Raw genomic sequence first — 12348 nt, forward strand, 5'->3', positions numbered from 1 at the left:
GCTCCTGTTTAGCATAGGCACATTTTAATTATTTGTATTTCTGTATCTCAAAAGAGTGCAACCAAGGAACTACAACTACCCCATATGAGGTGGTATGCAAAGAAAGGACAGCCAGTACACATTTTGAGGGGTAGAAACCGTGTGTGAAAACAAGAGGCAACAAATAGAAAGATAAAAAAGAGAGAATACGCACACTAAAAAAACGACTGGCATGAAAGGCTGCAGTATAAAGATCGATGACTTCAGTATGCCCTTGTGAACTTCAAATTAAAAGTACACAAGACAAATACCATCTTCCAATACTTTGCATTTATTTTAAATATTTTCCACATAGGAAAATTCACTTCTACTGGGTAGAAAGATTTTTTAAAATCAGATCTGCAATTTTCAATGTATAAAAATCTACTTGTATTTCAGATCTGTGCTTTTACCATACAAGATTTACCATCAAAATTGCCTTTTATGATATCATTATTTCTATGTGGGTCATTAAATATAATAACAAATTCATTTAGATATTTAAGTCCTACATTAGTCACACTCTTACAAAATCTAAGAACTTTCAAAATTGACAAAAGCATTTTATACCATCCCAGTTTTAACCTAACCTTAGTTTATAATCTAAATATAAAATGGAATTTTATATTTGCCTTTTTCACAAGCTGAGGATCTAATCCATTCTCTTTCACAGACTGGCAAATAGCAAACAGAGCTTGCTTTTCACAGACCGGACTGCAGCACAGAACCATGGTTATAAGCATCAGCAAAACTGCTTTTCCATTACACTGTTTGTCCAGAAGATCTTCAGGACTTGCATCACCCCTCACCTTCAATAAGAAATAATGAAGAACTCATACAACCATTCTGTTAAAGCAATCTCCTAATTAATAAATGAGCATAAATAATTTAAAATTAAGGGCACTATATAAACACATAATTTGAATTTACATTGCCTCTTATTCACTGTTTATATGTTGTCTATGATATCAAGGCTACATTTTATTTTGATTCCTAAGCGTCATGGTACCGAAACCCAGAACAACAAATAGTATGATACAGAAGAGCAGTTGGAAACATACAGTGAAAAAGTTTACAAACTTCTAATGTGGGCAAAACAGTGACTCACTGGATGTGTAAGGACTTTCCTGACTACCACCTTGTTTCACCACCTCAGATTATCAGAAGTGCAGAAGAATTAACGCTCTTAGAGGAGTAAACATGATCATTTTGAAAGTCATCTTATTCATAAAATGAAAACCAGGCAAAATAAATCACTGGATGCTGGTACCAGATTTCTCATTCCTTCCTGAACTCTGAGATACACATTCTCAAAAGCCTTTTGCTGGAGCTTCAAGGGAAGAGGTTTTGACATTCCAGAAGAATCTCTCTGTTTCACATCCTGAAACAAACTTCAAAAAAAGAACAATAATTATTAGCATAACATTTAGTCTACAAAATTACTACATATTGTGCATATCAAATAATAAGATTCCAATCTTTGGAATATCATTATTTTCTTCTTAACTTTCTTGTACAGCAGTCTTTCCTTCCTCTCCCTCAAACACTACCAATAACACTAAGAGAATCTGTTGGGGTGAAATGGCAGGGAATAGCCTGGAAACACATAAAAGTTTCCCAACCTCTGCCAGTGCAGGAAGCCAAACTTCAGTTGTCCATCATAATGGAGCATTTCATGTCATGAAGTACTTTGGGAATATATTTATTGAACAGATGTATATGTAAAAAGAGTTTCTCAAAGAATTTATTTTTTTTAGATAAAGCCCAACCCACTTTGCTCTTTGTAACAAAATAGGAGCACCACAGTGGATTAGACCAAATGGTACTCCAGCCGTTTCTAAGTTACTATTAGCAGATACCTAAGAAAAATCACCATGTGCTTGCCTTGTACACATCAGAATTCCTTGAATATATTATGACCACAGGTGACCTAGGCAGATTATGACTTAAAAGAGGTGACCATATTTAATGTCCTTCAATGATTTCGTCTTTTGTGAATCTGTTGCTTTTTGAACCACTCTGAACATCCAGACAACCTTCAACCTCCAGTTGAAGATAGTAGAATAATACTCGGAATAATTGAATGTTGTTTGAAGAAGTAAACACTATTTTCTTAGAATCCTGAACCTGTTAGCTTTGCTTGATGTCCCCTAGTCTTTAAATTGGGAAAGACTGCCCATCTTCACTTTGTTTGGCTTCAGATTTGTAGAATTATGTTGTATCTCCTGCAATTCAGCTCCTTTTGTGCTGAAGGGCTTCAGTTTATGCAATCAATAGCCGTGCATAAAGCGCCTCATCCTTTTGACCATCCCTCCTCTACCCCTATTCCAGCTCAATTACATCCTTTTTGATGTATGGAGAAAGAACTATATACAGTATTCAAAATACAAGATCCTTTGAAAAAGTTTTTACACTACACAATGTACCCAAACTATTTTTAGAGTATAAAAAACTATTTCTTATTCAAGTTTTGCATAATAAATTTAGTGCAAAATTTGCTCTCATATATAGTTTTTGACACATATATTGTTTATCTCTCTCTCTCTCTCTATATATATATATATCTCTACCTCACATCACAGAATAATTGGAACATAGACAAAGTTTGAACACCTTAACCAAAGTAACTTGGTAGGCTTTTCTACTCTGTCAAGAATAAATCCCCAGAAGTACTGAAAAGAGCAGCTATACAGTAGCAGAAGTAACACCCAGGTAAGTGAAATGAAGCGTTATTCTTATAAACAGAAAAAAGATCTACATTATCACCTGGTAATTGACTTTGCAGCAAGAATACGAACTTGATGGTGACTATCTGCGAGAAAATGTGGGAAAGCATCGCTCACAGGTAGATCTTCATTTATCACATTAAGGATCGCCCACTTACAATGAGGATCAGCCTGAAGAAAATTAATATTGTGGTTTAAAATATATAGAAAACCTACGATGGAATACACACTGATACATCCAAAAGATCTTTAGATACTGTTTTTAAGCACTGTTTTTAAGCATATACTTAACATGCTAATGGATGTCAAAAAATCTGGGATTACCTCAAGCAGGGCTTTCATGCAGTTTAAAAGGGCGACTCTCACTGGTGCTGTGCATTTCCCTCCTTGAGCTAAATGCCTAAAATAAGGAAGATTTGAATAAAGGAAAAAGATGCCGACAATTTTGAGAAAAAGTCTAACTAGTTAGTTTCTCTGCTGCTCAATGGTTTATTGTTTTGTGGTCAACAGGCTTGTTTGGGAGGATTTGATGTTTTTATTGCTAATCTACAACTGTAAAAAATATTAATCTTTGGTTGCTGAAGTTATCATTTGTTATAATTACTGATGCAATTCAGAGTACAATCAGTCTGTTAATACATAACAGTATAGCACTTACTGTTCTAATACTGTCTTAAAGATGATATGATTTTTTGCTACATAGAATCATAGAATCATCTAGGTTGGAAAGGACATGACACAGAAAATCTGGAAAGTTAGATGCTGGATAAAGATATCACAGGATACCAATAGCAAGACACACAACAGCACTACAGTCTTCACACTGATAGCAAAGTTAAAAATTTTATGCCTAACAGACTTCTGGATTAAATAGATAAAACATACCAAAAGGCTCCAACAACTGTCAAAAATTGTCCTCGGGCATCCCTTGTCTCTTTAGCATGTGGATTGGACTGGGCCAACCCTACTGCTATAGGAAGCAAATTATTTAGAATTACTTCACAAACTTCTTGATCTCGACGGTACAAAGAACACACATCACTGTGAAAGAAAGAAAGAAAAAATATCTTGAAACATTAAACAGCCCCCAAGTCCTCAAGCTGCTGAACTAAAATAGCTCAAATACATGCTGAATAGTTTCTCTCTTACGAAAGAGGCTTAAGAAGCATACGAACATCGTCTTCAGGCAAGAGGTGTTCTTCAACAGGGAGCTCCTTCAAAAGGACCAAGTACTGGGGAATAGACAACAACGAAAAAAACCAAAATGGAAAATAATACTTAGAAAATAAGTAGACAAAAAGAAAAACTATAAAACGTTTTCAGTAACTCAGATGAAATCATGCGGCAAGGATACCTATCATCAGCTCTTACATGTGAGACTGACTGTCTTTTCATGCAAAGGACTGTCACACAGTAACATGGCTCAGGAAATTTTTAGTTGTCGTAGTCAAAAATATTTCCTTTGTAAACGAAAAACAGATACCTATTCTACTACAGAGACCATTCCTAGCTATTTAACAAATAATTAATGAGAAAGGCAAGATGTTTATACTTCCCAGTTCTTTATTTTCTGGCTTACAAATTCTAACTGTTCTTTCCCTGACACTTCAAAACAGTAAAAGTAGCTAAAAGTAGCCATTTTAATGCCTTCTCAGGGGACCGATGACAAGAGAAAGACAAGAATATACAATTGACAAGAATATACAAATTTAAACACAGTACAAATACAGATGTGGGTCTGCTTAAAAAAAGCTCACACTCACCATGTGCAGGTGCAATGGCTTAGCACTATCAAAGACAATGCCATCAGTAAGCATTAACAGCTTCCGCCGGATATCAGAGGCTCGGAAGCTCACTGTCTGAGTTTGGACTGTAGTTACACAAATACTTAAGAACCTCAGAATTTCAAGGAGAAGTAAATCCTGCTTTGTCAACTGTTCTTCAGCTAATGGGCTCAAAGCACCTGAAAATGAGATTTTCATGTAAGAAATGCTTCTCCAAGGACAATAAAAAAGTTGGTAACATTTTAGGTATTAACAAAACTAATTTAAGTTCTTGGTATAGACAGTGGCCTTTATTTGTTATTGAGCAGTTAGTGCATCAGTAACAGCTTCTTGAGTATTTTCAACTTCTACGAAGGCCCTCTCTAGAACAGAGGCTTTTAGTTTTTTGTGCCCAAACATATGGCTGATTTCTCCATCAAGGTTACAATGAACTGAGCGGAACCATCTGTAGCTGTTTTCTGTGTTGTTAACTGTAACTTAGGATATATTTTAAACCATGGATTCAAAGCTTCCCCAAAACTGAAATGATGACAACTATTACTGTTACTATCCTTATTAAGATTTCAATTATAATCTAAATGAAAAAGTTACAAATGTCGTTTTCCTGTCACATTTATAACTCCTCTAATTTTCTGCAATTGCAAACTTTATTTATTTAAATTTATCAGATGGTTGGAGAAGATACTTCTAAAGGCACTTATTCAACATGATGGGGAAAACAGACCAGCTGCTGTTATTGGCATTAATGTAATACCCTGATTTCCTGTTCATTCAATAGTAAACAGAAGACATAGTCCTGATGATTAAAAACTAAGATACACACCATTTTAAGAAAGAATTTAAAACAAAAGAGAACATCAGTACTTGTAGCTCCTAACAGGAATAAACAGACTCATGCTCCTGTCCTTCTGCAGGTCCAGAGATAAAAGAAAGGTGACCTTATCAAGAATTACTTATCAGGAAAAGGAGAAAAGTTAAACAGCACCACTTTTAAGAAAATGAAGCACGACAGAGACCAGTATTCTACAGCCCTACTTTCTAGTCTCTTCTTTGCCAAAACTTCTGCCTGACTTTGAACAAGTTAGGTAGCTTCCCTGCTTGCATTTTACTATTTATAAAATAAAAAAATAAACTTTTCCTTTCCAAATGAGCTAGAACACCTCATTAATATCTTTAAAACACTAAGGAGGTACAGATGAATTATTATTGTCTAGAATGTACCTGGTTCAACCATTACCTGCTTCAACTATTAATAAAGCAGTGCAATTTTTTATCTCACTGCCTTTCAAACAAGGAGCAATCTGTAAAAACAAGCTTTTACAAATAGTTTTGGACACAGAAAAGACTTACCTGTTACATTTTGCATCTCTCCAGATTCATTTGTGTCACTGATGTCAGTCAATGAATGATCATCAAAAAGATCATCAGATACCTGGTTATCTACTTCCATTACACTCTCCTCAGGATCATTCCCCATTAGATCCACTTCTCCCAGTTCACCTGGTTTTCCAGTAAATGTCATCTGACAAAAACACCACATCCTTTTAAAGCTGGCTTTTAAGGACAGGCGAAACACCACAGGCATAACACAAGGAAAGACACCACAGTTTCCCAGTGAACTAGAACAGGTGAAGACAACAAGCGTACACTGAATTGATAACTTTCATCCTTTGCGATAAACCTGTCTTCTACACAGGTGAGTTGTTTGATTTGAACTATTCTTTTTAGGACACAAGCTTCCTAAGACAGACACCAGTCTCTGTGTTTTAGATGGTGCCAAGGATATTTGTGAGTCTTGTAGAGAATTGTTTTTCAAATACTGTCCTGGTTTGAGGTAAAACAGAACCAATTCTCTACAAGGCTCACACACTTCTCAGTATACTTCATAATTATAGAAAAATGAAAGGAAGGCATGGGACCTTTTGAGGGCACATTAATTACTATTTTCCCTACCAGATGACACGTAAGACTCTCAGCTTCTCCTCACCTGAAAAAACAAAGGATTTTGCCTACCTAGACAGGACAATGTGCCAAAAAGAGAAGCTTTAAGAGTTGTGCTAAACACAGTGATGTGCCACCTTATTACTTTTGTCAGTGAGAGAGTAATTTACAGCTAGATTTAATATCTATATTATAAATAAATTTAAGTGTTTTAAGGCACGTAAGTCCATCAAACTACAAAATAAAAAGAAGCTTTTAAAACTTTACAAGTGCATTAAAGTTACGTCATGTGTTACAGAAATTCTTTCTGTGCCATAAAATCTGTATATACTTTTATTCTAATGCAGTATTAAAATTTTCAAAAAATAACATGATTTGTTTTTTAATGTGAGCTGGCATTCTAACCGTGATCAGCTGTTATCCATCTGCTCTCATTTTTCTCCTATGCCTGTGTTCAAATGGTAAATAGAAATGTTTCCAGTTAGGAATTCTCTATAAAACTCAATGTATTTTATTTTTTCAGTAAGCATCTCATTTGGTTTGCCTCCAAATTATTATACTGTAAAAATCCTGTAATTGAAGAGCACTGCATTTAGAAACAGACAGAATCTACTTACCAGATTTTTGCAAATATCTACAAGATCATTCATAAATTTTGATGTTAACAAATGCAGGAATATATTAGACAGCATCTTATTAGCACTGCTCTGTAAGAAAGCAAGATGTACAGATAGGTTAATCCATTTTTTTCAGGTACTATATGTATGATATTCAACTTTGTGATATCATTAATGAAGAAAGAAATATAAACTACTTTATAAACTTTACCTTGGTACAATTGCATAAACATTTTGTGCACTGCATTATCAAAGTCCTCAGTGAGTTGATCTGGGCATCCTCATTTAGTTTGTTTTTAGACTGAGAAATGCCTTCTCCGACATAATGAATGAGAGACTAGTAAAAATACAGCACAGTTAAAACATTTCAGTTAAATTCCTTTATACACTGGCACATACACAGCACACACACAGAAACAAAAGGACATGATTCTCATTCATATATTCTCATTCATACAGATTTGATATTTATAGCATGCAACAGTGAATTTGGACTATTTTTTTTCTTTGATTTTTGTTTCACTCATTCTGCTCCAGAAGTGACAAAAAGATGGCCTAGACCTGCCTGAAACACTGATATTTTCACCACAAAAGAAAAATACAGCATCTCTCCATAATGCATAAGTTTTCAGTTTCCATATTTAAGCAAAAAACTGCCTCAGCTAGTAGTAGTAGTAATAATAATAGTAGCTGTCTACATACTGGTTTAAACCATCAAATGATCTTAACAATTTCCAGCATAAAAGACCTAAAAATTAAAGCACTTGTTATCCTTTTAAGTATCCTTTGTCCACATGTCCATGATATTTTATTTTTATTAAAGGGGTGACTCAGAAATCTATCAGTATTTAAAATAATCCCCACTGCAAAACTGATGCCTTGGCATACTGACAGAATTTCAGTGACTCCTCTCTTTCAGCAGCAGTAATGTATTTAAACTTCTCTCAACTGCGTTTTTTTTAAGCAGAAACCAGCAGAAATAATTCATGCTCTGAAAATGTGTCACTGTGGATAGAAAAAAAATTTTATATTTAACAATTTCTTTCATTTTTAATAGCTCCCAAACACATTGCTGCTTACCTTGGCAGTCTGGAACAACTTTGATTTACAAGCATCCTCTTCTTTTAATATACCAGTATAGCAATAGCAACCAAGAACACCACTCAAGAGACTGACACATCGGACAAGGTGTTCTGCAGCAACAACCTTAGACTAAATCAAATACACAGTATAAGTACCAGTGGTTTATCGTTAAACCTTTTCACCAAAATAAAAAATTCTTTAAAATCTTTTTTAAACACTTTTATATACAGATTTCACCAAAATTAATGATGATCTGCATCCTAGTGTTTTGCACTGCAGTTGCCTCAGCTCCCTAACGCATCCTTTTGGTTCTCCATGTTATTATTCTCTGTGTCCCATGGCCCTTACACTTCCTTCCTTCACAATACTTTGAATTCTCCCTCTCCTTCAGATTCCATCATAGCAATACTTACACAATACTCTGGTCCAACCTCTTGCTCACAGCAGGGTAAGCTCTGAGGTCAGAACAGGTTACTCAAGGCTTGACCCAGTCAGGGCTTGAAAACCTCCAAGGATGAAGGGTGCACAACCTCTCAGGCAGGGTAACCTGTGCCACTGCCTGAGTGTCCTCACATCGATAAAACTCTCCTGGTATCCAGTGTGAACATCTCTTGACTCTGCCTGCTGCCTCTCATCTTCCTGCAATACGCCACTGTGAAGAGCCTGGCTCTGTCTTCTAGACAATCTTATAGGTACCGGCAGCCTTTAACATCATAGCCTGTTAGTTGCCCCCAAAGCCACATCTGCTCCAGGCTGAACAAGCCCAGTTTCCTCTATGCCTCCTCACAGGTCAAATGCTGGAGCCCCCGCCATCTCAGTGGCCTCCACTGAATGCACTACATGTCTGTCTTGTACTAGGAGGCCCAAAACAGTATTTCAAATGCCATCTAAAGGCACTGAGGGGAAAAATCAGTTGTCTTGAGCACTGGCTGTGCTCCTGTTAACACAGCCTGTATTCGCAGCTTTTCTTTACAATTACTCCTTTACACAGCTGCCTCCTTTTACAAAACCTAACTCTTTGAGACCTCTATGCCCCAGGCTATCTTAGCTGAAAACTGGCAAGAGCTGAAAGCATTACAGGGGCACAGAAGCTGAAACCAACATCACAAAAAGCAGGGTAATAGTAGTTTGTGTGGCAACTTTGCACATACTTCCACTTCTATACAGCTTCTACATATTCCCACATACTTAGGAAAACGATGGATATTTTGCCAATGACGTAAAGAAATACAACTTCCCTATTTTGTATCATTGAATATAGTTTTAAAAATGCTTGCAGGTCATTTTTAGCAGCAAAAGGAACAAAAATCTATATACTTTGCCTTAAAAATATATTGCTTGGGAGCACAAATATAAGGATGTAACGGTAATTTCTAACTTACCTTAGGAGCATAGCTGCTTAAAAGCTTTTCTGACATTGCTAAAAGACAGTACTCCAGTGTTTCCCTAAGATTTTGGTTGATGGCAAGTCTTGAACCAGTTGTATTTTTATCTGCAACATTTACTGCAAAGTTAGTGAAAATATCCATTTCATCAAATGTTGTCTGCAGATACAGCTCTTCAACATCAGAAAAAATGTTTTCTTCTTTCCTTTGCAAGTGTTGCACACTTGAAGAAGAAACATCATTTTTACTTTAGCAGCCAATATATGACTTACAAGTCTTTAAAACTATTATTTAAATGCAAGAAATAAACAAAAGCAAACCAAAATATTCTATTATCTAAATTATCTATAGATATCTATTAAATATCTATCAACAAACAGGAGGAGCTGGAAGCCACCATGCTGCTAGAAAGCTACGACCTAGTTGCCATTACTGAAACTTGGTGGGACGAATCCCATGACTGGAGTGTGGCTATCGATGGCTACAGACAGTTCAGAAGGGACAGGCGAGGAAGGAGGGGCAGAGGCACTGCCCTCTACATAAAGAAATGGAGAGAGTGTGAAGAGCTGTCTCTGAAGAATAGCCACGAGCAGGTTGAAAGCTTATGGGTAAGAATTAGAGACCGAGACAACACAGGGAACCTTGCTGTTGGTGTCTACTACAGGCTACCAGATCAAGGAGAGCCTATTGGCGAAGCCTTCTTACTCCAGCTACAGGAAGCATTGCGCTCACAGGCTCTCATCCTGCTGGGGGACTTCAACCACCCCGACATCTGCTGGAAGACTAGCATGGCAAGCTGTATGCAATCCAGGAGACTCCTGGAGTGCAGTGAGGATAACGTCTTAAACTAGGTAATAGACAGCCCCACCAGAGGGGATGTGATCCTGGACCTGCTGGTCAATAACGCAAGTGAGCTCATCGGTGACATCAAGAGGCAGCCTGGGCTGCAGTGATCATGCACTGGTGGAGTTCACAGTCCTGAGGGATATGGGGTCAGGGGAAAAGTAAAGTCAGGACCCTGGATTTTAGGAAAGCAAACTTCCAGCTCCTCAAGGAGTTAGTAGGGACCCCCTGGGAAACTGCCCTCAGGGACAAGGAAGCAGAACAGAGCTGACAGGTCTTTAAGGACACTTTCCATAGTCCTTAAAGACATCTTGGGATGTCTTGGGACATGGGACTGTTTAGTATGAGGAAGAGGAGGCTGAGGGGAGACCTCATCACTCTCTACAACTACTTGAAAGGACACTGTAGAGAGGTTGGTGCTGATCTCTTCGCACAGGTAATTAATGACAGAACGACAGGGAATGGCTTCAAGCTCCAATGGGGTAGGTTTAGATTGAACATTAGGAAAGAATTTTTCACAGAAAGAGTGGTCGGGCATTGGAATAGGCTGCCCAGGGAGGTGGTTGAGTCATCATCCCTGGATGTGTTTAAGAGACGTTTAGATGTGGTGTTGGGGGATATGGTATAGGGGAGAACTTTGTAGAGTAGGGTAGATGGTTGGACTCGATGATCCCAAGGGTCTCTTCCAACCTAGACGATTCTATGATTCTATGATCTCAAACCCCAAGTGTAAGAAATCAGGAAAGGAAGGCAAGAGACCAGCATGGCTGAGTTTAGACTGGCTGGTCAAACTAAAGGGCAAGAAGGAAATGCACAGGCAGTGGAAGCAGGGACAGGTATCCTGGGAAGAGTATAGGAACGCTGTCCAGTTGTGTAGAGATGGGGTCAGGAAGGCCAAGGCGCAGATGGAGCTGAACTTGGCAAGGGACACAAAGAATAATAAGGAGGACTTCTACGGGTATGTCAGTGAGAAAAAGAAGGTCAAAGAACGCGTACTCGCCCTGATGAGCAAGACTGGAAAACTGATGACAACAGATGAGGAGAGGGCTGAGGCACTCAACAACTTTCTGCCTCAGTCTTCACTGGCAACCTCTCTCCCCACATCCCTTGAGTGGATGGACGGCACGACGGGGACCGGGGGAGCAAAATCCCTCCTGCTATAAGAGAGTATCAGGCTCGTGACCACCTGAGGAACCTGAACATACAGAAGTCTATGGGACCTGATGAGATGCATCCCAGAGTCCTGAGGGAATTGCCCGATGTAGTTGCCAAGTCGCTTTCCATGAGATCTGAAAAGTCACAGCAGTCAGGAGAAGTCCCCGGTGACTGGAAAAAGGGAAACATTACACCCATTTTTAAAAAGGATGGAAAGAAGGACCCTGGGAACTACCAACCTGTCAGCCTCACCTCTGTGCCCGGGAAGATCATGGAACAGATCCTCCCAGAAGCTATGCTAAGGCACATGGAGGACAGGGAAGTGATTCGAGACAGCCAACATGGCTTCACCAAGGGCAAGTCCTGCCTGACCAACCTAGTGCCCTTCTGTGATGGAGTGACTACATCAGTAGACAAGGGAAGAGCAATGGATGTCTTCTATCTGGACTCCTGTAAGGCTTTTGACAAGGTCCCCCACAACACCCTGCTCTCTAAACTGGAAAGAGATGGATTTGATGGGTGGACTGTTCGATGGATGAGGAATTGGTTGGATGGCTGCATCCAGAGGGTAGTGGTCAATGTCTCCATGTCCAGATGGAGACTGGTGACAAGTGGTGTCCCTCAGGAGTCTGTACTGGGACCAGTACTGTTCAATATTTTCATCAATGACATTGACAGTGGAACCAAGTGCACCCTCAGCAAGTTTGCAGATGACACCAAGCTGAGTGGTGCGGTTGACATGCCTGAGAGACAGGATGCCACCCAGAGGGACCTGGACAAGCTTGAGACGTGGGCC

General features: G+C 38.5%; 1 protein-coding gene across 5 annotated transcripts in view; it reads right to left on the reverse strand.

Moving 5' to 3' along the window:
• ATM (ATM serine/threonine kinase) overlaps positions 1–12348 on the reverse strand; it is a 72010-nt gene that overhangs the window by 44858 nt on the left and 14804 nt on the right. For 2 of the 5 annotated variants that reach the window (XM_074162203.1, XM_074162121.1), the window contains exons 12-23: positions 9552–9777; positions 8167–8298; positions 7298–7423; positions 7087–7176; positions 5879–6050; positions 4508–4707; positions 3894–3976; positions 3630–3785; positions 3069–3144; positions 2785–2915; positions 1289–1409; positions 651–827 (exon numbers count right to left, since the gene is read on the reverse strand). In XM_074162203.1, the coding sequence (XP_074018304.1) occupies positions 651–827; positions 1289–1409; positions 2785–2915; positions 3069–3144; positions 3630–3785; positions 3894–3976; positions 4508–4707; positions 5879–6050; positions 7087–7176; positions 7298–7423; positions 8167–8298; positions 9552–9777 (1690 nt within the window). Of the gene's footprint in view, positions 1–650; positions 828–1275; positions 1411–2782; positions 2916–3068; positions 3145–3629; positions 3786–3893; positions 3977–4507; positions 4708–5878; positions 6051–7086; positions 7177–7297; positions 7424–8166; positions 8299–9551; positions 9778–12348 lie in introns of all 5 variants that reach the window. The other 3 variants (XM_074162277.1, XM_074162363.1, XM_074162446.1) reach the window with 3 other exon arrangements.

The sequence above is a fragment of the Numenius arquata genome, chromosome 1 (assembly GCF_964106895.1).
Source record: "Numenius arquata chromosome 1, bNumArq3.hap1.1, whole genome shotgun sequence".
Lineage (NCBI taxonomy): Eukaryota > Metazoa > Chordata > Aves > Charadriiformes > Scolopacidae > Numenius > Numenius arquata.